Source organism: Schistocerca nitens, chromosome 8, assembly GCF_023898315.1.
Source record: "Schistocerca nitens isolate TAMUIC-IGC-003100 chromosome 8, iqSchNite1.1, whole genome shotgun sequence".
NCBI classification, from domain to species: Eukaryota; Metazoa; Arthropoda; class Insecta; order Orthoptera; family Acrididae; genus Schistocerca; species Schistocerca nitens.
Window position 1 is genome coordinate 195,616,399 of NC_064621.1, and position 23,641 is coordinate 195,640,039.

At 42.3% G+C, this 23,641-nt stretch overlaps 1 protein-coding gene across 1 annotated transcript in view; it reads left to right on the plus strand.

The window, feature by feature from the left end:
- LOC126198934 (uncharacterized) overlaps positions 1 to 23,641 on the plus strand; it is a 1,245,788-nt gene that overhangs the window by 1,135,867 nt on the left and 86,280 nt on the right. The window contains exon 6 of the mRNA XM_049935572.1: positions 13,642 to 13,749. Coding sequence (XP_049791529.1) covers positions 13,642 to 13,749 — 108 coding nt within the window. The remainder of the gene's footprint in view (positions 1 to 13,641; positions 13,750 to 23,641) is intronic.

A 23,641-nucleotide genomic window follows, 5' to 3' on the forward strand; every position in this document is an offset into this window, starting at 1 on the left:
TTTGCTGACAATTCTGGATAGCACTGAAAGAGTTCTTTTAAAAACCCTCACAACATTTTTATGGTGGCAATAGATTATGAAATAGATTGTGTGTTCACTCTACAGTGGGTGTGCGCCGATGTGAAACTTACTGACAGATAAAAACTGTGTGCCGGACCGGGTCTCCAACCCCAGGTTGTGACGAAGGAATATCTGCGAAATTGGGAACGCAGGTTCAAAAATGGTTCAAATGGCTCTGAGTACTATGGGACTCAACTTCTAAGGTTATCAGTCCCCTGGAACTTAGAACTACTTAAACCTAACTAAGCTAACGACATCACACACATCCATGCCCGAGGCAGGATTCGAACCTGCGACCGTAGCGGTCTCGCGGTTCCAGACTGTAGCGCCTACAACCGCACGGCCACTCCGGCCGGCTGGGAACGCAGGAGATGGGGTACTGCTGGAAGTACAGCTATGAGGACGGATCGTAAATTCTCACTTCTATTTTGTAATTATGTGAGACATAAACAATTTTACAATGTGCAGTGCAGTACACAAGAAGCTCTTTTATCGGGACTAGGTGGGACCGGAAGTAATCCGGGTAACAGAAAATCCGGATATATATTCTACTAGATAAAAAAAAGTCTAAATGTTCAGCACTGTACAAATTCCAGTACACCTTCTTAAGACTGACTGTAGTAACTGTAGGTGGAAGCGTGGGATGTGCAAGCTTAGATGATTCAAAGAGAGAAGGCTCGTCAGTGCAAAACAATCAGATGGCTGAGAGAGCAGATACATGCACACGCGCCACTAACGAGATGATGTCACACCTGTCGAGAAGCGCACCAGAGGTTTAACGAGCTGTGGTGGAGTGCTGTTCGCGTGGTTACTATGCAACTTACTTGTTGGGCGCCAATACACCATTATATTAACGTACAATACTTGAGAAACAATGTCATTCACACGCTCTGAGCTCCTTAATCACTCAGTACTATACTAAATTACCGGCCTAGTGATAAGCAGCCTATGTACCTCACCGACTACATATGTTCGTGTTATAAGAAAAAAAGAGAAAAATACCAAGGGACACAAAATATGAGTCCGGATAAACCGGAAATCCGGATTAGTGAGGACCAAATAAACGAGGTTCTTCTTTTCAAATTTCGAATTCCTTATTAACGTTAATACTGTATCCCCTCAACATAATAACACCTCTATCAGTCATGTACTGAATTAGGATTTATACATACTACTTAGTTCGTTTGTACAATATATTCATTTAAATATACTTACATTTCTATACATTGTAAAGACTTTTGACTCTCGCTGTGGTGTAACTCATCAAACTTCCACACTTCCTATCTAACTAGAACAAATGTTTGCAACAATATTAACGATAGCAATTTCAAATTTATTCGTTACACACAGCACATGTTTTTACGTATCCTAGCGTCTGGTGATGTTGCCACCTAACTTTCATCCATGAGGGTCCTGGGCATATTTTTAGCTGTTAGTGGGTCCTGGATGTCATGAGAGCTCAAAACAGTTACTGTTTTACGCAATAAAATTCTTCTGGTTCTTCCTGATACTAAAAATATACACTTCATGTACAATACTTCGTCATTCTCTTGCTTAAATGTCATTTTGTTTAATTTGGTGCCGCAGTTTCCGTAGAACCTGGTTTATGTAATATCTTTGAAGAACCTGTCGACTGTCGTATGTGCAGGAAAAATGTTTACATGGCATAAAACCAAATCAGAATGCGTTTCAACAGTTGCAATATATTTCAATGGTGGAGTAAAAATGGTTGAAATGGCTCTGAGCACTATGAGACTTAACTTCTGAGGTCATCAGTCCTCTAGACCTTAGAACTACTTAAACCTAACTAACCTAAGGATATCACACTCATCCATGCCCTACGCAGGAGTCGAACCTGCGACCGGAGCGGTCGCGAGGTTCCATACTTAAGCGCCTAGAACCGCCCGGCCACTCCGGCCGGCCTGATGGAGTAAAGATTAAAAACAATGAGCAGAACAGGCTTCAAAACTAGGAACAACATGAAAATTGTGCTGGTATGGGCGGACAGGCAATGTGTCACATAAACTGTAAAAGCTGCTGAAAGCATGAAAAAGGAGGCCAGAATAACAAAGAAAAGAAGTAAAACTAAAGAAAATGAGAAGTACGCGAAAGGTATCAACAAGATTATGGAGCAGGAATGGTTTGCAATGTCGTCATTGAGAAGAAAATGACATACAAATCTTTAGTTTCAATTTTCTGTAATCAACGCGATTGCATACAGAGATACTGTTACCGGTATCTCATCCACTATTAAAGCTACATAAACAAAGCTATGGATGAATAATAATATAGTGCTTGCCTACACACTGAACCAGATTATTCAACAATGGATTAACTATTTTAAGCTGCAGTATGTCATATTATGTTCTCAAATTATTTGGAGAAAAAACTGTCTCTTAAAATACATTTTTTAAAATAATCAAAACATGAAACTGGTAAATATTACTAGTTTGCTGTTTCAAGAAGGTAATAATTCAAAGAATAAAATTTGTTTTTTATCTTTTATTTGGAATGGCGTGTAAGTACATTGAACCTAAAATAACCGTTACAGGTTATTCAGTATGTAAGAAAAACATCAATATTCACTGCACAATGTATTCCACAGATTTACAGTTTTTTTCACCTGGAGCTCTCAATATACCAATTCTTTGATAAAAGTTTCATTCCTGAATCTATTGACAGTCTTGCATTATTAAATTTCAAAGTACCAGTCAAAACTACAGGCCGTGATGTACTGGTCCCCTTAATAGCTCTTCTTCAGGATACACTAAAACCCAGAAGGAAATACATATGCAGGGAATTCAGTAATAAATAAGCGTAGAATTTATGAGGTGTGAAACAAGTAAGAAAAATAAGTACAAAAAATATACACGTGAAATTTAGGGCATAAAATGCTCTTATTCTAGTAACTAAAACAGGAGGGCTGTGGTTCCAGAAACAAAGATACTAAGAATTAACATAAGAACTGTATTTTTAATATTTAGATATCAACTTTTAGCAATTGCTTACCTTATAAAGCAAAGTTCCTATGCAGGAACTACTTGTTTCGTCTCGTCTGTCATGTAGCTGCCATTTGAAAATTTGCCTGTCTTGCCATACATGAACAGGTGTGGAGAAATTATCGTTTCTTTGGAAAGTCTCTGTACATCTTTATACAAGTCATCGTACTGCTTCCAGTAGGTTCCATCGAAGATATAGGCCGTGTAGTGTTTGATTGAGCTATTATAATGAATGGCACAAACGAGAGTGTACTCTTGATTGTTGACTACGATTTCTTTCGTAATCGTTTGCAACACACATTTCTTCCTTTGATTCGGAGGAAACTGATTTTCAGTTACTAGACAAGTTGTTATACTAGTATCCATCAGGTAGCATCCGAATTTCTTTTCTTCGACTGCTTCTCCTTTACATTTCTTGCATTTTATGATAGTCTTTATACCTCCATTTGTTGCACCTACAGCCCTCTTGCATGAAATTATAACCAAGTCTGTAAAGCACATAGGTATCAAAGGAAATATAATGTAGTTCCACATAGCGTGAATTTAGGCACGTCAGACACGATATATTTTTGTTGCAAATCGGAAAATCTTTTAATATTGTCTCGTATAATTCCCCAACATTCGATTTTGCATTCAGAGACAATATTTTTCGAGAGATTACTCCTTTTTTTAGGAACGGTATCACATATAAAATATCAAAAGCCTGATCCAAAAATGGTTGGCTCACCATTTGAATGGTACTTTTGAAATCATCACTGAGTGGTATTGCTTGCATGAATAACATCATCAAAGAATCGAAACCGCACGTTCCCTTCAAGTTGTAGATAGCAGATTTGAATTTGCTTGAGAACCCTTTTGGGAAACGTGGCAAATTAATGTTTATGAATTTCTTAGTCGAATTCCAGTTTGGGCAATCATCCAAGTAGTTATTCCTGGTCTTAGTTTGCATGCTCGATGTGACAATGATTTCATTTTGAAACTTTTTCAGCATTGCACTCTTCTCCATTTTATTGTTACAGGGCTCTAGGTTTTCTTCTGTTTTCGAACCACAGGATTAAATTTCAGTGAGAACCCTGGTGAAGTATTATTCTCGATAGTCTTTTGTGGAATGAAATATCTCTTTAGAGTCCAAATTCGGTAGTAAATTATTATCTGAAGAGCGCTGAAAACACACACTATTACTCTTGACTGTTGTTCTCCGCATCCATAACAAGTGAACTCGAAGTAGGAGAAAATCTGTATTCAAAACTATTAAAAACTTTGTTTAACTCTGTCTCATTGCCATCTTCGTGTTGGGTCTCACTTCGTAAGATATTGTTCAGTGTGCTCTCAGAATTATCGAGTATTGGGGTTTGTTATCTTCAGCTTCTTATTTTTTCCTATCCAGTTTTCTTCTTCATGGTAAGGCAATGATGCTTCAGTTGGTTTGTGCTTCACAGCTTGCTTTGAATCTTGTTTATCCATCGTAAGCGGCGCTAACAGTTTGTTTCCTCACGCAGCCACTGAATTTGTCTACTCGTAAACGCAGCTTGTCAAAGCCTATTGTCTTTAATTTTGAAAATTGTCCTTCAGTCACTGCTGACGAACGAATAGATAAAGGAATATGTAAAGAAGGATACATCACAGCTGTCCACAGTGGTATATACTACATCAGCTCTTTCAGCATCGCTGCAGCATTAGGAATGTTGTACGGACTCACATCAAAGAGATTGTCATCCTTAGTCTGATTCGCGATGACTTCAGCTTCATTGTAGATACGTTTTGCCCTATCAACATGCATTTGCAGTAGATTCCTTAGAGTTCAAAATTGATTCCAAAAGACACTCATCATTGTTTTCAACATCATCAGTTTTCTCGTCATCATTCATTGTTTTCAACATCATCAGTTTTCTCGTCATCATTCATTGTTTTCAACATCATCAGTTTTCTCGTCATCATCTTTCTTTTCGTCAATATATGAATGACGTGGACCATCTCTGGTAATGTTATCAAGGTGGCGCTGATGTTCCATTGATGAATATTCTTGACTGCACTCATCAACACCAAAATGTTCACTCACCGCAACATCCAAAAGTGAGCGCAAAGCACTTTCAATATCACGAAAATCTGTCATCATGTAAATATGGGCCAAAACTCGAAGATAAAGTTGTTTGACTTGTGATTTACCTCGTGAGGAGCATTTCCACCTCGAAATCCTGATCATAAAATGGTTTAAATCTATTCTCAAACAACACGAGGATAGAATTACTCTTTCATGCGAAACAATATGACTATAACACCTATTCAAATATTCTGTTAAGTCCGAGCAATTGGCTATTGCTCTAGACGTGGCAACCAACAAAGCCTTACCAAAATCAGTTACCATGATTTTTAGTCTGGGAGCTCCAGTTCTGACGATTTCCATAGAGAAAAATGACAAGAATGATAGTCATGCCTAGAGGAAATCATCTGATAAGTTGGGCAACTGATTGATGATCGATTGACGATATTTGGATCTTTACTAGTGACGTTTACTTCACGGATGCACATGTACTGATACAGGTATATGTACTTTGACATAATTTCCACACAGTCAGACCTGTTTGACAGATCCCCAAATCGTGAAATAACTCGAAATGCAACGCCACCTGTAGCATCTACTGAATCGTATACACTGGTATTGATTTGATGAGAATAGATTAGATTAGATTAGATTAATACTTGTTCCATGAATCATGAATACGACATTTCGTAATGATGTGGAATGAGTCAGGTTGATAAAAGATATCTGTACAAGATATTACATTAATCAAAATATTGCATGACACTAATGTTTAAGTATTTTTTTCACCTTAATTTATATCTAAAAATTCAGCCAATGAGTAGAAGGAGTTGTCATTTAGAAATTTTTTAAATTTATTTTTAAATGTTAGTTGGCTATCTGTCAGGCTTTCGATGCTGTTTGGCAAGTGACCAAAGACTTTTGTGGCAGCATAATTTACCCCTTTCTGTGCCAAAGTCAGATTTAACCCTGCATAGTGAGGATCATCCTTTCTCCTGGTGTTATAGCTATGCACACTGCTATTACTTTTGAACTGGGTTGGATTATTAACAACAAATTTCATAAGTGAATATATATACTGTGAGGTTACTGTGAGGATCCCTAGATCATTAAATAGATGTCTGCAGGATGACTGTGGGTGGGCTCCAGCAATTATTCTGATTACACGTTTTTGAGCAATGAATACTTTTCTACTCAACGATGAATTACTCCAGAATATGATGCCATACGAAAGCAGTGAATGAAAGTAGGCATATTAAGCGAATTTACTTTGATTCTTATCACAAAAATTTGCAATAACCCTAATAGCATACGTAGATGAACTCAAACGTTTCAGCAGACCATCAGTGTGTTGCTTCCAGTTTAACCTCTCATCAATGGACACACCTAAAAATTTTAAAAATTCTACCTTAGCTACAGACTTCTGTTCAAAGTCTATATTTATTACTGGAGTTGTGCCGTTCACTGTACGGAACTGTATATACTGTGTTTTATCAAAATTTAAAGAGAGTCCGTTTGCTGAAACCACTTAATAATTTTACGAAAAACATAATTTATAATTACATCTCTTACTTCTTGGTTTTTGGATGTTAGTACTATACTTGTATCATCAGCAAAAAGAACTAACTTTGCATTTCATCAATGTGGAATGGTAAGTCATTAATGTATATCAAGAACAGTAAAGGACCTATGACCGAACCCTGTGGGACCCAGTACTTGATAGCCCCCCAGTTTGAGGAATCAGCCGTTGTTTTAACATTACACGAACCACTTATTTCAACTCAATATTTGTGCAACTGACTTTGATCTTTCAGCCAATATATACAGAAGAATGGGTCCAATCCGATTGCATGAATTTCGTCCCGATGGGTTGTATGTTTTGCGATTTGCAGGTTTTCAACAGGCTTACTAGTTGTTATACCAAATCGTTCGCCCCTTTCCTCTTGCCAGCCTATGTGGCCGAGCGGTTCTAGGCGCTACAGTCTGGAACCGCGCGACCGCTACGGTCGCAGGTTCGAATCCTGCCTCGGGCATGGATGTGTGTGATGTCCTTAGTTTAGTTAGGTTTACGTAGTTCTAAGTTCTAGGGGACTGATGACCTTAGAAGTTAAGTCCCATAGTGCTCAGAGCCATTTGAACCTTTCCTCTTCTTTAGCCTTTGTCGAGACATCAGCATTTGGTAAATTTGGAGGAATCATGTCTCCGAAAGACATATCTTTCGCTTCATCATTTCGCCAAAGAGCTGCAGGCATCCTGTTATCAACCAAATTTGCAGCTACCTGTTGTCTTCTCGTGCCACGAAGTTTTCTTCTTTTCACGTGATTACTATCGTCTGAAAAGTTTGAAAGTCTGCACTTCAGAATAAGGAGCGAAATGCAGCGTTGGCGGGCGCCTTCACACGACGCGGCGCTCGCCACCCAAAAAGTGCAGCTGTTGCTAACCACTTTTGCATTGTTGCTGTGCTTTGTTTATTATTGTTTGGTCTTGAGAGGTCTCAGGGACGTATCATAGTTTTTATTGTCCTTCCATCGGGCGCAGCTGTTCAGATTGATACATGTCGAAATTTTCTGTAAATTACTTTTCAACAATTTGCAGTATGGCTTCCCTTTCCGTATGCTTTTCATTGTTGTGTGATTCTGTAAATTGCTTGTCAACAATTGGCAGCACTGGCGCCTTCTCGTTATAGCTTCCTTTCTCTGTATGTCTTTCATTGTTGTATGATTCAGTATCGACGCTAATGCTCTTTTGATGAGATATGAGCCGATTGCTCGTTTTTATCCGCTGTTCCCTTTCGTATTTCATTTCAGCAATTAATTTATTTGTTTATCAACGTAGTAAGCAGTACAAAGCTAATCCAAAATGTAAAATGCACTTAAATTCTGTTTGAACTGTTTAATCGTCAGAGTCCGCTGTCTGAATGTCAAATATCAAATTAATACACTGCGTCTGGTTGCGTTATTTTATACGAATTTTATTATTTTAAGTGGGATGTACTAGATCATGTTGAATAAATCAAATACATATTGTTCGAAGAGGTTAATATTATTTGAAATTTACCTGGACCAATAGGCGCTGCCAAAGCAGCCTTTGTGATGCTGTAATTGCCTCATAGATGACGATATTTGTCTATTGTAGTTTTGTATTCCAATCAGCATTTTGAGAGCGCCAAAGCTTCATTTCAGCGTTAGAGGGGGGGGGGGGGTAAAATCAATAGATGTTCTTGAATTGAAAGCCTTCATCAGTCTCTTGTTTTTAATTGTTGTTAAAAAAAAGTAACAGATGAAGCCCGGAAAATCTGTGTGGAACCGATGGGGACGTCATTGAAAAATTTCATCTCGCAAATGAACAGAAAACGTTTCAAATTTATTGTGGAGTTCCTTAGATTTTACAGTCGCGCTATTCGTGATGAAAGGAGACAATTAGACAAGCTAACAGCAATTCGGGAATAATTTACTGTGTTTGTACGCAACTACCAGAAATCTTATACCCTCGGAGAAAATGGTACAGTAGACAAGAAGTTGGAAGGATTCTGTGGAAGCTGCAGTTTTCGTCAATATGTACCTATCAAAACGAACAAGTATAGATTTAAAATCTATGCTTTTGTGGATTCTTAAGTATTTTACCTGTACAATTTGGAAATGTACGCTATGTTGCAACGAGAATGATTTACCAACCGAGCAATAAACATTTTGATGTTGTTGTGTGACTGTGTAAACCTATATATCAGTCAGGTCGAAATGTGAAAACGGACAACTGGTTTACTAGTATTGGAATGATAATAGAACTATGAAGGAAGAATTTTTCTTTTGTTGACACGATGAAGAAAAACAAGCGCGAGATTTCTCTAGAGTTTGCTATCAGTAAAAGGAGGGCTGCCCACAGTTACTTTTTTAGCTTCCACAAAACTGAACTCTAGTTTCCTCCATACCTCAAAAGGGGAAGCCTGTGATCCTGGCATCACGTTTGCATGAAGATAATTCGATAGATGCTGACACTGTAGATAAACGGAAGCCATCCATCGTCAATTTTACAATAGCGTTAAGTGTGGTATTTTCACAGCGGATAAGCTGAATGCTTTGTACAACGCTGCAAGAAATGTGCGCCGCTGGTCGTTATATTTTTGTAATGATCAATACGGTTGGAATCTATGCACAAGTGATTTATTGTGGCTACAGTAAGAATTGTATCAGAAGGAAAGGGTTCCTGAATCAGCTACGTTATACAATGTTGTTTTCATCGCTATATTCGGCAAAACTATTCAAATTTTGTACAAAGAACTCTAGAACTACAGCATATCTATCGAGAACTCTGAAGGAAATACACATTTCTGAAGAAAAGGGTGCCAACCTCGCAGTAAGTGAAAGATTTTCTCCTTAAATTGCAATTATCTCACAAACTATTAACTGCACCAAAAATTGTATTTGGATTTTCGATAGTACTCTTGGTGTTCTGAACTGTCCTCAGAACTGTTATACGAATCTACTTTTTGCGAAAATTGGCAAGGATGTTTTCGATTCGATAATTTATTCGAGGATTGTTGTTTTCTTCGCTAAATTCTGCAAAACTATTCAAATTTCGTACAAATAACTCTAGAACTATGGCATATCTATCAAGAACTCTGAAAAAAATATTAATTTCTGAAAAAAAGGGTGCCAACTTCACAGTAAGTGAATAGATTTTCTCCTGAAATTGCAATTATCTCGTAAACTATTAGCTGCACAAAAAAATTTTACTTGTATAGAACTCAAAACTGTGCTCAGAACTCTTGTACTTATTTACATTATGCGGAAATTGACAAACAATGTTTTCGATACGAAAATTTTTTCGAGTATTGTTGTTTATCTTCGTTACATTCTACAGAACTATTGAAATTCTCTGCAAAGAACTCTAGAACTATGGCACATCTAACAAAAACTGTGAAAAAAATGTATATTTCTCGAAAAAGGGGTGCTAGCTTCACACGACTTACGAAGAGGTTGCGCCCTGGAAGCCTAAGTGACTGGTGGTGAGCTTCGTTTGCAACAATTTTCTTAGGTTAGTGGCAAAGTGCAAGTGACCTTTCTTTACTGCCAGAATTCAAACTCGGCAGCGTCGGCAAATGTGAAACTTCTCGTTTGATCATTCAATATTGAATTTGTAAATTGAATTATTGAATGTGATTAAAATTGAAATGGAATTAAGTACTCAGGTAATTGATAGGTTAGATGCACGACGTGGGTGTTGCTTTAGTTAGCATATTTACAGAAGACTATGTAAGGCTCGAGTATAAAGATGCGGGCTTGAGGTTGTGGGGTCAAACGGTGATGTACAGTTACGCTGCCACAGCAGGCAGGACCACACCACGCTATTAGCACGGGCCCGTTCGACGGCTGGGCGACGGGGCAGTCCCATGTGCTCGCTAGCTATCAGACGACGTGGCAGCTGTCAACAGCCCCAACGTGCTCGCGAAATGTCGGACGGCGTGGCGTGTTCTAGATGTCAGAGCAATATTGAATAACGGTACTCGCGTGATAAGCTGGCGTCACGACAGCATCCTCTGTGTACCAAGCCACGTGGTGGATATACTGGATGCAGCCAGCTTGAATAACGGTACTGGTGTCTGATCTGACGTCACAGTGCGCTCTCTGGTGGCGACGATATGAACTAAGCCAGTTGGAGTCCAGACACCGTGGCGAACAGACATGCTTGAAACTGATTAATTAATAAAGGCAAGTCCTTTTTTCCGCCATTTTCCTAGGTGTAACGCATTATCATGTTGGAATTTGAAATTCGCGCAATTTTTTTATGCGAATGGGGCGTGGCACTTTCCTGTCAAATTTCAAAGTTCCCTCCAAAATCCGTAATCTTGAAATACGTCATCCCCTCCATCTTGGATGACGTCATCGAAGAAATCTTGGATAACGGTACTTGGGAATGATGCCGTTGTTGTCCCAATACTTATGTAACAGTTTCCAAGGTCAACAAAAATTTTATTTTCAGTATTTTACACAACTATAGCGACAAGAAAATATAGAATGCTCTCGCAATCTACTCCTTAAGTAATGTAGTCTTACGTAAAAGTGTAACACAAAAGTCAACTATTAAAGTTATAACTGTGTGCATGTGCTGAGGCAGCAGAGATCTCTGGGCGCAAATTACCCACACTATAGGTTCACTCACTATTTGAGAAATTAGAGCACTTAGCAATTTCCAACAAACTTAATTTCAAACCATTTCGTAAGTGTTTCTTGCTGATAGTTTCACTATGTAATGAAAGGAAAAAGTTTTATCGCTTACTATATTTTCGATGCTGACACAAAAAACATCTGAATCAGTCATTACGTTCTAATTTATTACTATTTTACCATTAATTCTATTCGCAACACGTCTTGCAAACAGTATCTGCAAGTAGCACTGAATGTATTGCAAAATTATATTATTGTGCGACACATAGTCGACGAGATGTGACGTGATAAACATCGCACTACATGAGAAATTAGTTTTCTTATAACACCGTGCAAATTATCTAGTGTTTGATAAAATAGAGCACTTTGCTTCTTCCAGCATTCTTTAGGCCCCAGTTTCGATTTCGACATTTTCATTAATCATTCGTGACTTAATTATCCGAAAACCAGCATAATTAGGGTTTTCCGTATGAAAATGAAGATTTCACAGTCGTCAAATACACTCCTGGAAATGGAAAAAAGAACACATTGACACCGGTGTGTCAGACCCACCATACTTGCTCCGGACACTGCGAGAGGGCTGTACAAGCAATGATCACACGCACGACACAGCGGACACACCAGGAACCGCGGTGTTGGCCGTCGAATGGCGCTAGCTGCGGAGCATTTGTGCACCGCCGCCGTCAGTGTCAGCCAGATTGCCGTGGCATACGGGGCTCCATCGCAGTCTTTAACACTGGTAGCATGCCGCGATAGCGTGGACGTGAACCGTATTTGCAGTTGACGGACTTTGAGCGAGGGCGTATAGTGGGCATGCGGGAGGCCGGGTGGACGTACCGCTGAATTGCTGAACACGTGGGGCGTGAGGTCTCCACAGTACATCGATGTTGTCGCCAGTGGTCGGCGGAAGGTGCACGTGCCCGTCGACCTGGGACCGGACCGCAGCGACGCACGGATGCACGCCAAGACCGTAGGATCCTACGCAGTGCCGTAGGGGACCGCACCGCCACTTCCCAGCAAATTAGGGACACTGTTGCTCCTGGGGTATCGGCGAGGACCATTCGCAACCGTCTCCATGAAGCTGGGCTACGGTCCCGCACACCGTTAGGCCGTCTTCCGCTCACGCCCCAACATCGTGCAGCCCGCCTCCAGTGGTGTCGCGACAGGCGTGAATGGAGGGACGAATGGAGACGTGTCGTCTTCAGCGATGAGAGTCGCTTCTGCCTTGGTGCCAATGATGGTCGTATGCGTGTTTGGCGCCGTGCAGGTGAGCGCCACAATCAGGACTGCATTCGGCCGAGGCACACAGGGCCAACACCCGGCATCATGGTGTGGGGAGCGATCTCCTACACTGGCCGTACACCACTGGTGATCGTCGAGGGGACACTGAATAGTGCACGGTACATCCAAACCGTCATCGACCCCATCGTTCTACCATTCCTAGACCGGCAAGGGAACTTGCTGTTCCAACAGGACAATGCACGTCCGCATGTATCCCGTGCCACCCAACGTGCTCTAGAAGGTGTAAGTCAACTACCCTGGCCAGCAAGATCTCCGGATCTGTCCCCCATTGAGCATGTTTGGGACTGGATGAAGCGTCGTCTCACGCGGTCTGCACGTCCAGCACGAACGCTGGTCCAACTGAGGCGCCAGGTGGAAATGGCATGGCAAGCCGTTCCACAGGACTACATCCAGCATCTCTACGATCGTCTCCATGGGAGAATAGCAGCCTGCATTGCTGCGAAAGGTGGATATACACTGTACTAGTGCCGACATTGTGCATGCTCTGTTGCCTGTGTCTATGTGCCTGTGGTTCTGTCAGTGTGATCATGTGATGTATATGACCCCAGGAATGTGTCAATAAAGTTTCCCCTTCCTGGGACAATGAATTCACGGTGTTCTTATTTCAATTTCCAGGAGTGTATTTAACACGTTAACTCATTTGTAAAGTTGTTGGGCTTTGAAACTGAGCTCAACTTTTAAAATAAGGGGCAGTCGGGGGATTATTGATATATCGCTACCATGGGTATAACATAGCAACTGATGCGGAAAATCGAGTCCACGGCCTATATGTCTCATTTGTATCGGACGAATTTGTAAGAGTCCAGTTACTCAGTTTCCCGAATTAGCCAACAAAGGTGATGTAGCACTTAAGTGTTTCGACACCTGAGTGCTTCAGCATTCATAAGTATATTAATCCTGTGCTCTGGAGTCCCTTACGCTATTAACGACTAATATACTTGAGCTTTTTCAATGTTTTAGTCCAAGGTGGCTTACAGAAGCGCTCGTAGACAACCAGCGTCGTGTTCAGAAAGTCCTTCTAATAGTGAAAGTGGAGTGTGAGAGTAACTATGATGTTTTCGCATGCCTGTGGCAGGAGAACGCGGGTCTGGTGGTGCCGTGGATCACCGGCTTCATCACCTTCATGGCGCTCGAGGCCATGGCCATGGTCTACTCGAACGTCCTCAGGGACCACGTGAACAAGGTAAGCTCAGCACTGCCGCCACTTCACGAATCCTTCAGCTGATAGCTTGATTGGCTTTGCTAATGACTTGAAAATATAAGGTTAGTAGTAATATTCTATGAGGCGAATTGCCTCAAAATGCGGCCCGCGAGGTGCAATAACATGGATATCTTGCTCGCCAATAGGTCAGCAGCAATTATAATTTTAGAGCAGTATCCACCAGACAGATATAGCCGCCGCCGCCGCAGCAGCAGCAGGGAAGCGATCCTTTCGTCACATTTATGATTAGATTTTGCTTGAAATTTTTCTTTTCTATTTCAGTATTTTGCCGATCATAGTAAAGTTATTCTATTTACACTTTTCAATTGCAAAACCACTCACCACTAATACAAATATCCACAACAGGATAATTTGGTAACGTGACTATAAAACCTGGGCTATGGAGCAAGGGAAGAAATCTATTTGGTCGAACGAGATTTGTTTCTCACTGTTTGCAGCTTCTGATCGAGTTCACGTCCCAACAGCGAAACATAACGGCTTGCGATGATGATTTTGGCAGCAGTATGGTGATTATCCATTGGCACCATGGTTGCTCTGAAAGATTGCATTACTGCCAAGGGTCATACAGCCATTTTGGCTGATCAGGTCCAACCCATGTTAGGGTGTTTGCTCTCGTCCTCCATAACTGGTTTTGTGAGCACGAACATGAAACGTCGCATCTTCCCTGGTCACGTCAGTCACCGGATTTATCGAGCGTTTATGGTCTACTTTGAAGGGAAGGGTGAGTAATTGCTATCATCAATCCATTATCGGTACATCAACCTACGATTATTTTGCTGGAAGAATGGTACAAATTCCCTTGAAAGCCATGCTGAATCTCTGTTTATCTTTTTCGGGGCGGGTGAGAGCTGTTCTGAATGGCAAAGAGTTGCCTACACGATTTCAGGCATGTTAACGTGTTGTGTTGCGGGTGTTGCCCGTCCATGTATTTCATCATTTTAGGATGTCCGAGGACGGCTGCAACCGGTATTTTCGTTTTAAATTAGTGTCATTGAGTCTGAAAACATATTATTATTGTATTCTAAGTTTCTACTAACACATAGTTTAAAAATTGGATGTGCTTGGGGAGTTGGCGAGCGTGGCATAAACCTACAACAAAAACAGGATAGAACATGAAACTTCCTGGCAGATTAAAACTGTGCGCCTGACCGAGACTCGAACTCGGGACCTTTGCCTTTCGCGGGCAAGTACTATATCATTTCTTCCAGGAGTGCTAGTTCTACAAGGTTCACAGGAGAGCTTGTGTGAAGTTTGGAAGGTAGGAGACGAGGTACTGGCAAATGAAAAGCTATGAAGACGGGGCATGAGTCGTGCTTGGGTAGCTCAGATAGCAGAACACTTGCCCACGAAGGGCAAAGGTCCCGAGTTCGAGTCTTGGTATGGCACACAGTTTTAATATGTCAGGAAGTTTCATAACAGTGCACACTCCGCTGCAGAGTGAAAATCTCATTCTGGAGCATAGAACATTCCTGCGAGTATACACCCAACAATAATGCAGCATTACACAAAGTACTGTGGAAGCGTTACAGTTGGTTCTCAAAATGTCTGCAACTATCATCTACCCATGAGTGACAGTGTTTCTATGTTGACTGTCAAAGTTAATCCATGATACCTAGGTTCTCTAAAGCTTCTGCTAAGTCGATACTCAGACGTATCTCCCTGAAGGTGATGTCGCTCTCCGGATTAGCGTGCGCTATACTATTCACACGCTTCCACTATACTGTCTAAGTACCTAAGAATATCAGGAAGGCGTACACGCTACAGCAATGGCTATATCATGGCTGGATATAAAACTGGGTTAGCTTTGATTGCAGAAGACGGTACGTTAGTCGATCGTACGGCAGAATCACACACTCGAAGTGGCTCGCGAGTGATGGCACGTCACGCTGTCGACAACTGTGGACAGATATTTTCAGGGGGTGACAGGGCTGGAAATTGTGCTGGCCAGGGTAACAGTGACACACCTTCTTCATGTATGCGGGTCGGGGCAGTCCAGAAAGCATCCGATCTTGCCCACGAGCTGCGACATACCCACAAAAAAATATGTTTCTTGTGTCCAGTGATCCAAGAATGTATTTATATATTTTTATTGCAATTACGTGTCACCAAAGCTTTTTAGTACAACAGGTAATTAGTTTTCATCCCTAATGATCGTCTCAAGTTCTCCAAAATACAGAGATAACTCACCGTATATAATGTACCAAAATTACAAACCAAATGCATCACAAACTGATTTCAGTATAAACAAAACAGTAACATTCTGACAAGATACATTCCTCATATGTGTCGCCGATATTGAAATAAAATTAATTGCGATGGAAACGTCAGGTGTAATCAATACTTACTGCACCACTTTTAGCTGTCTATAGCAGTAGTTATATGCGTAGGTGAGCCTTATAGATAGTGGTGTAATAGTGATAGGACAGGAAACACAGGTAAAACATAATGATGATTATTACTTATTTATTTCATTTAGCTGTACGTACGTATTATGACACATGCTTGTGTGTCTAGACGTAGAAATCTCTTCAATACAAATGTAGGCGACAGTATGCGCGATGGATAAATGATGCGATTGCACTGTTGGATGTTGAACAACTTGTATTTTCCGTATTGTAGATAATACTGTCACGAGCATCAAAAACATCACATTCAGCTGGAAATGTAGTTTTGCATGATGGTTGATGATAGCGTTCAGACTGTGAAGTTCAGTGCCACTGTTGTCGAGTACAACTCGCTCATAAAAACGTGTAGGGACCTTTTTTCACCGGCGAAAACATAATACATCCAAAGGTTGAACAAGGGACGTCGTGCCTGGAGGAATGGTTGTTACCTATATGTGTTTATCTGGAATTACGAACAGATCCGGTTGACGAAGTGAAAATGAATCGAGACCCAGACAACAGCACTGGAATGACACAGTTATCGCATCACTTATCAAAACAATACGCTGGCCTAATCTGATTTTGAAGCCATTATGTATACGTTCGGAGGTCGGATTATTTCCTTTTTCACAAGAGGACCAAATGTACCACTTGCTTCACGGAAGACAATGAGTAGAGGAGAAAGAAGTCAATCTTCTATGGCTATAATTGGCTGAATTGTGTACGAATGTGATGTTTCAGACCTGATTGCACCCCGAGAACGGTGTCTTGTTCACCCATGCTAGATTGTGTGCGCTCTCTGTGAATGTCATAATTAAATGCAGAAAGGTCGGTATTTAGAATTTCAGCTGCTGAATCATTAGGAACAATAGTCTCCATGAATTAAATACCAATTGCGACCAATTGTTTCTTTTTGCACTCGAGCATGATAGTACGTTACAAAGTGTGTAACTTTGCGACTCACAATCTTGTGGACATTCTTAAAATTCCCCAGCCTGGTAGATCTTGCTTTGAAATACGTCAGTCCAAGCGCTCTAGATTTGGGCGCGCCCACCGCCTTATACGAACATAATTCACAGCCAAGCAATTAGTCCTTACCTCTTGAAATGGAGACCAAAATTACTCTGATATGCGTTGAGTTTCTCACGTTTTGTTCCTTGTTGTTCATAGTGTAGTAACGAGGTAGATCATTCTTATCCTTGCCGTTTCTGAAGTGATGCATAATTGTTTTCAATGACCAGCCTTTGTTTTTTGCTTCAGTTACCCTCTTGACATATTCGAAAGTACATTATGAGTAAAAGGCTCATATATACGTAGGTTAGAACTTAAATAGTGACATCTGTTTATTCACAACCGATACAAAAGAGCTACATGTTTGCACCTGTTAACTGTCCTTCAAAGTAGTCACCAGCGTTGTGTAGAACCCGTTGACAGCGATGTGGAAGGCGTAGTATATCCTTAGCAGAGCATGTTCTGTTGATGGTGCGAATAGAGCGGTCTACTGCCTTCGAATCTCTGGAACAGTTCTGAAACGAATACCATGAAGTGGTTCCTTCATCTTTGGAATCAAATCAAAGTCACATGGACTTAAGTCCGGGGAGTATGGTGGATGATACAGTACTTCCCAGTCCCATCGACCGAACAGAGCAGCCACATCTTGCGCTGTATGCGCCCGCGCATTTTCGTGCAAAATCATGGGTGGGTTGTGCAGAAAGTGTCGCCGCTTCTTTCGCAAAGCAGGTCGTTATTGGAGCATCACCTACGACCAGCTTTGCGAAAGAAGCAGTTGTGAATAAATAGTTGCCACTATTTATGTTGCAACGCTCGTATTTTCGGCATTATTAATGTCCTCGGAAGGCATTTGGGCCATTTTATATTCTCCAGGATTTCAGTCATAGTGGCATCTTTAGGTTTATTGATCACGTGATGAAGACGGTAATTCAATCCAGTGTACAACCTCTAACACCTCGTTTCTTTTAATTCTCACTGTGCACGATACAAACACAAATAAAAAATGTCCATAGCAGTCCACAATATCACTCACGCAATTACTACCGAGCCAGAACATACTTCTCTTGCACTGCAAAGACACTGTGATGCCCCACACAAGGATTACCTGCAACCGACGTTCTGTTAGGAATCAGTTAAAGTGAGCAGCTAAAACATGGGTTACTGACGTGTAGTGGATTGCTTATGCCTACGTACAAAACATGCGTTCAACGCCCAAGAGACACTTGGCGAATGTACTTTATGGGTAGCCTACATACAGTTTGATAATCATATCGAGTCGACATATATAAAAATAAATCGGTCGCAGTAATGAGCCTTCGTCTTATACATACAAAATTTGACACTTCTGGAAAGCCGTCCACGGATATAATCCACCTGACGGATTAATGACGACATCTGGCGTGCCGGCCATTTTTGATGTGGCACTGAGGCCGTTTCCCACATCCAACCAGGTTAATACCGAACTGGTATCCACGTATCCCCTCAGAAAACGTTCGGAAACTTTCACATAGGATAACACTAACTGCAGACAGCTGTGGTGCACAAATTATGTCCACAGATGGGGGTGTGTTGGATGGCGTGGTTGGCGGAAAGAGGTGATGAAAGGAAGGACATTCGTCCACCCTGTACCACCAACGTCGTCAAACCGGAAAAGTAGCATGGCGAAGCCGTGAAAACATGGGACAAAGGTCAAGATGTGTTCATATAAAATTAAAGTACCACATGCATAGTTGAAATAAATACATGGTGTACAGGGTGTTCGGAAATTCCCGTTACAAATTTCTAAGACTTATAGAGGGGAGTAAGTACATAGTATTTTGAACAGAAACCCATGTCCGAAAACGTACCGTTTCCGTTCTACGACGGTTTCAATGCAGATGTGCAACACTTCCATGTTTGTTTGGCAAAGAGAAAAGTCTCAGAGCTGCTTGTCCTGGTATGCATTAGGGTAGACAGGATGACCTGTACTAGGTCAGAAGTTCACCAGATGTCACTTAACGTCTATCTTGCTGCCAGATGTATTCAGTGCATGTGCATCTCCGGTACAATAAATATGGTTCGGTACACATTTTCGCAAAACACACACATGCTGATAGCGTACGGCGAAGCTAGAGGGAATGATAGAGCTGCTAGTCCGTTGTATCACGCCATCGACAAAAATCAGTTGCCCTAATTATGCAGCGGCTCCGAGAAACACGCACCTTCACCGTTATGTTCTATTTCGAATTGTTGTCTAGTAAATATTCTACACCACGGCTAATTCAATTCCTCAAACAGAATTGGATGTTTAAACATCTGCAATAAAAGCGTGTAGAACGGAAACGGTACGTTTCCCGACATGGGTTCCTATTCAAAATATGTACCCACTTACTTGTGAGGGGAATTCCCGAACACCATGTACACTGATGAGTCAAAACATTATGACAACCTGCTTAATAGCTTGTTTTTCCGTGTTTGGAACGAAATATATCACTCATTCTACGCATCAGGGGTCCGACAGTTAATTCGAATATGTAACGGCCCTCTGATTTGCTTATGCGGTGAAGGCTCCCAACAACGACCCAGGTGGGTTCTATAGGATTTACATCAGACGAATTTGGTCGCCGAGACATCGTGAGTTCGCTATAATGCTCCTCGAACCGTGTAGCACAGTTCTGGCTCCGATACAAGGACAATTATACTTCTGAAAGATATCGCTGTCAGGAAGACATAAAGCATGAAGGGATGGGCTTAGCAACTGTTATCGTGTCTTCGATAACTACCATAGATCACATGAAATCACAGGATAATGTCTCTCATAGCTTAATACTGCTTCCACCAGCCTACACCCGTGGGGCGCTCCATGTTTCGAGCCGCCGTTTACCTCGATGACGACATTTGTGGAGACGACCACAGCAAAAATCTGATTCACGAGAAGAGCCGACACATTTCCATTGATCGACGGGCGAGTACCAATGGTCCCGTACCTACTGCAATCGTAATTGACGAAGTAGGTGGGTAAACACGTCAGCATGTAGCGGTGGTCTGCTGCGGAGCTCCATGTTCAACAATATACGGTGAACGATGTGCTTCGAAACACTTGTGCGGGCACCAGTATTGTGTTCTTTCGGTAGAAATGACACAGATAACTGTCATACTTAACAGGGCAGACAAGCCTCCGAACCCCACATTCTGTGAAGAGTCGTTGACTACCACTTAGCTCCTAGTCGTAGTTTCACTGTACTTGCATCTCTTTCCCTAGATGCTCACGTCAGTAGCTCGTAGACAATCGACCAGCTTCGCCATTTTCGAGATATTCGTTCACACGCTCTTCGTAGTAATAATCTTCTCTTTATCAAAGTCGCTTCCCTCAGTGGATTTCCCCATTCCCACCCATATCTTTGCTAGGGTGATCCCCCCTCCGTGTCTTCTCCGCTTACATACTTTTGTTACCCCGCCACGTGCGGCATCCAGCGTCGCGGTGGGGAGTGAGCATAATGTTTTGGCTTACCAGTGTATATGAGGAAACATAGTTGCCTGCTGTGAAGCGACCACTGACATGCCTGCAGAAAAGGCACGCTGTGTATTGGTATTGCAAAGCAGTTTTCATGTCTCTTGCTTTAACTATTTATTTAATAAAGGAATGGAAAGAATTGTTTAGGGGGGGGGGGTTACTGAAACTTCATATAAGTGCACTCACGAAAGCGTCAGTATATTGCAAAGATAATGGAGGCTTTACATAATTTCATTAACATAAGGGGCGTTCAAAAAGAAACGAGTCGGAGGCATAATTACAGAAACCAGCACCTGTATGTTAGGAGTATTGACCCTGACTGTTGCGACACTTGTCCCACTGTGACGCTTGTCGGTGAATGTCTGTCTCATAATATTACCAGGGCTGCGATGTTAGCCAGTTCGGCACCTACAGCTGGGCGTCGTCGTCCGAGGTGAATCCTTTCCCTCAGAGCCTTTTTAAGGGGACCCAAAATGGCGTAATCACAGGGAGAGACGTCCGGACAGTATGGAGGGTGGCCAAGAACCTCACCTTTGAATTTCTGCAGGAGTGTCGCAACTGTATTGGCCGTATGAGGCTTTGCATTGTCGTGGAGCAGAATGACCCCACAAGTGAGATTGTCTGGTCGTTTTGATTTGATCGCTTGACGAAGGGTGGTCAAGGTTTGCGAGTAACACTGGGCATTCACTGTTGTCCCTTGCTGCAGGAAGTGAATCAGAAGGGAGCCATCTTGGTCGAAGATGAACGTCTACATAACCTTTCCTGCACTCGCGTGGATGGCCTACCTGGATGCTTCCTTTGGAGACTTCGTCGTTTTGATTCTGGTTCGAAGTGATGACACCATGACCCATCTCCAGTCACCACTCGTGCCAGGAACACATTCCCTTCCTGAGCATAGCGCTGCGGATGAGCAAGACAGTGGGCCATAATTAGACGTGCTGCCTGGTGAGATTGAAGATTGTGTGGCACCCACCGGGCACACTCCTCTCGCATGCACATGTCGTTGCTGTATGATGGTGTGAACACAGCCGCTGTCAGAAAACGAACAACATCTGTCTGCTCTTCTTCTGACCCCTCCATGTCACTGTTTTCAGTGCGACTGGCAGCATTGGACGATTGATGCAGGCTGCTGCTAGCTCTGTATAGTCACGTGACTTGCATGCGTACCCTCTATCGACGGGCTGTGAACTTCCACTCTCTGGTCGGAACCACACTTCGTTACACAAGCCACGATATAATATTCCTGTCACCGGTTTGCGCATTACAGGCTCCAGTTCGTTTCTTTTAGAACGTCCCTTATAAGTATGTTGCAAAACAAATGGGTACACACTCGGCACACGTTTGTCTGAAAGTGAGCGTGGAGTAGATAAAACTGAAAAAGAGTATGTGCATTCTCCAGAAACTGCCAAAGGAGCACAACCTTGATCTACTGGAGATGTTGGAGATCTATATATGTAAGAAGAATCCGCACGATGAGTGCTTAATTAACTGATTGATCTTGCAACCAGTGCTTATTTAGGCCTGTTTGATAACTTTTTTATCTATGAACCCAGCTCCTCTCTTCTGTTGTCCAGGGAGTAATATAAAGTAACAAACCACCCAACACCTTTCACAGAGCGGCTGGTGCATCTCTAGGAGACTGATAGCTTTCCATGTTTCCCATGTGAAATTGTGGGACTGCCACTGATACTTCAGTATACACATGGAGTATGTGGTGATTTTAGCCCACAAGCCAACTTCACTAGGAAATGTCACCAGCAACTGACATCTCCGTATGAGATGGCCATTTCTGCTATGGTTGCTCTCTATATTCGTCTTCTTGTATCGGGGAAGTTGAATGACCGCCGGAGCAAATGGACCTCAATGGACGGAAGGGGGCAATGTCACCGCAGCTCTGCACTCGCGTAGCGAGTGCGCCACCGTCTCGCCACATGAATATAGCAGCCGGCATAAATATTCCCTCACATCGACCGCTCAGTTTCTGTGATCACCATGTGGACATTTTACTTGTCTCAGAAACCCACCTGAAGACCGCCGACGATTTTAGTCTCTGCAACATGGTTTGCTATCGCAATGACCGACTCCATCGCCGAGGTGGGGGCACGGCAGTGCTTCTGCATAAGTCACTCATCCATAATGACGAAGTTCTCCATCCACTCGAACATATAGAGGCTACGGCACTCACTGTTTCTACCGGACTTGGTGCTATAACTTTTGCTGCGGCGTATTTGAGCCCTAACCTACCACTTCTTGATGTTGATCTCTGTATTCTGACATCAAAAATGGCTCTGAGCACTGCGGGACTTAACTTCTGAGGTCATCAATCCCATAGAACTTAGAAGTACTTAAACCTAACTAACCTAAGGATATCACACGTCCATGCTCGAGGCAGGATTTGAACCTGCGACCGTAGCGGTCGCGCGGTTCCAGACTGCAGTACCTAGAACCGCTCGGCCACCCGAGCCGGCCCTGACATCATTTGACACACCCATTGTTAGGGCAGATCTTAATGCCAAGCATCCGACGTGGTATTCTCGCATTGCTAATCCCAAGGGCAGACTCCTCCTTGATCTAGAAAATCCTCTGGCGCTGGCAATCTGTGGCCCCCACACTCCCACCCATATACGAGTCCGCTCTGACTGTCAGCGGACGTTCTGGTTGTGGCCATTTTCAAGAATATTGCAGTGCAGTTTTCGTTGGAAATAATCCACAATCTGGCCTCTGACCACGACTCCATGCTCCTGTACCTAACCGACGACACTCTGTCTTTAGACGTTCGTTCAACTCTGACCATCACGGATTGGGACAAATTTTCCAGGATCTTTAACAACACTACTCGGCAACATCTCGACCTAGCAACGTCTACCAGTCTGGTTAGTGCTATTGATTACCTCACCACAACAATCCAAAAGGTGATGAAGGCCTCTATTTCCAGTGTCCCAAAGGCTTTAACCCCACTCGATGA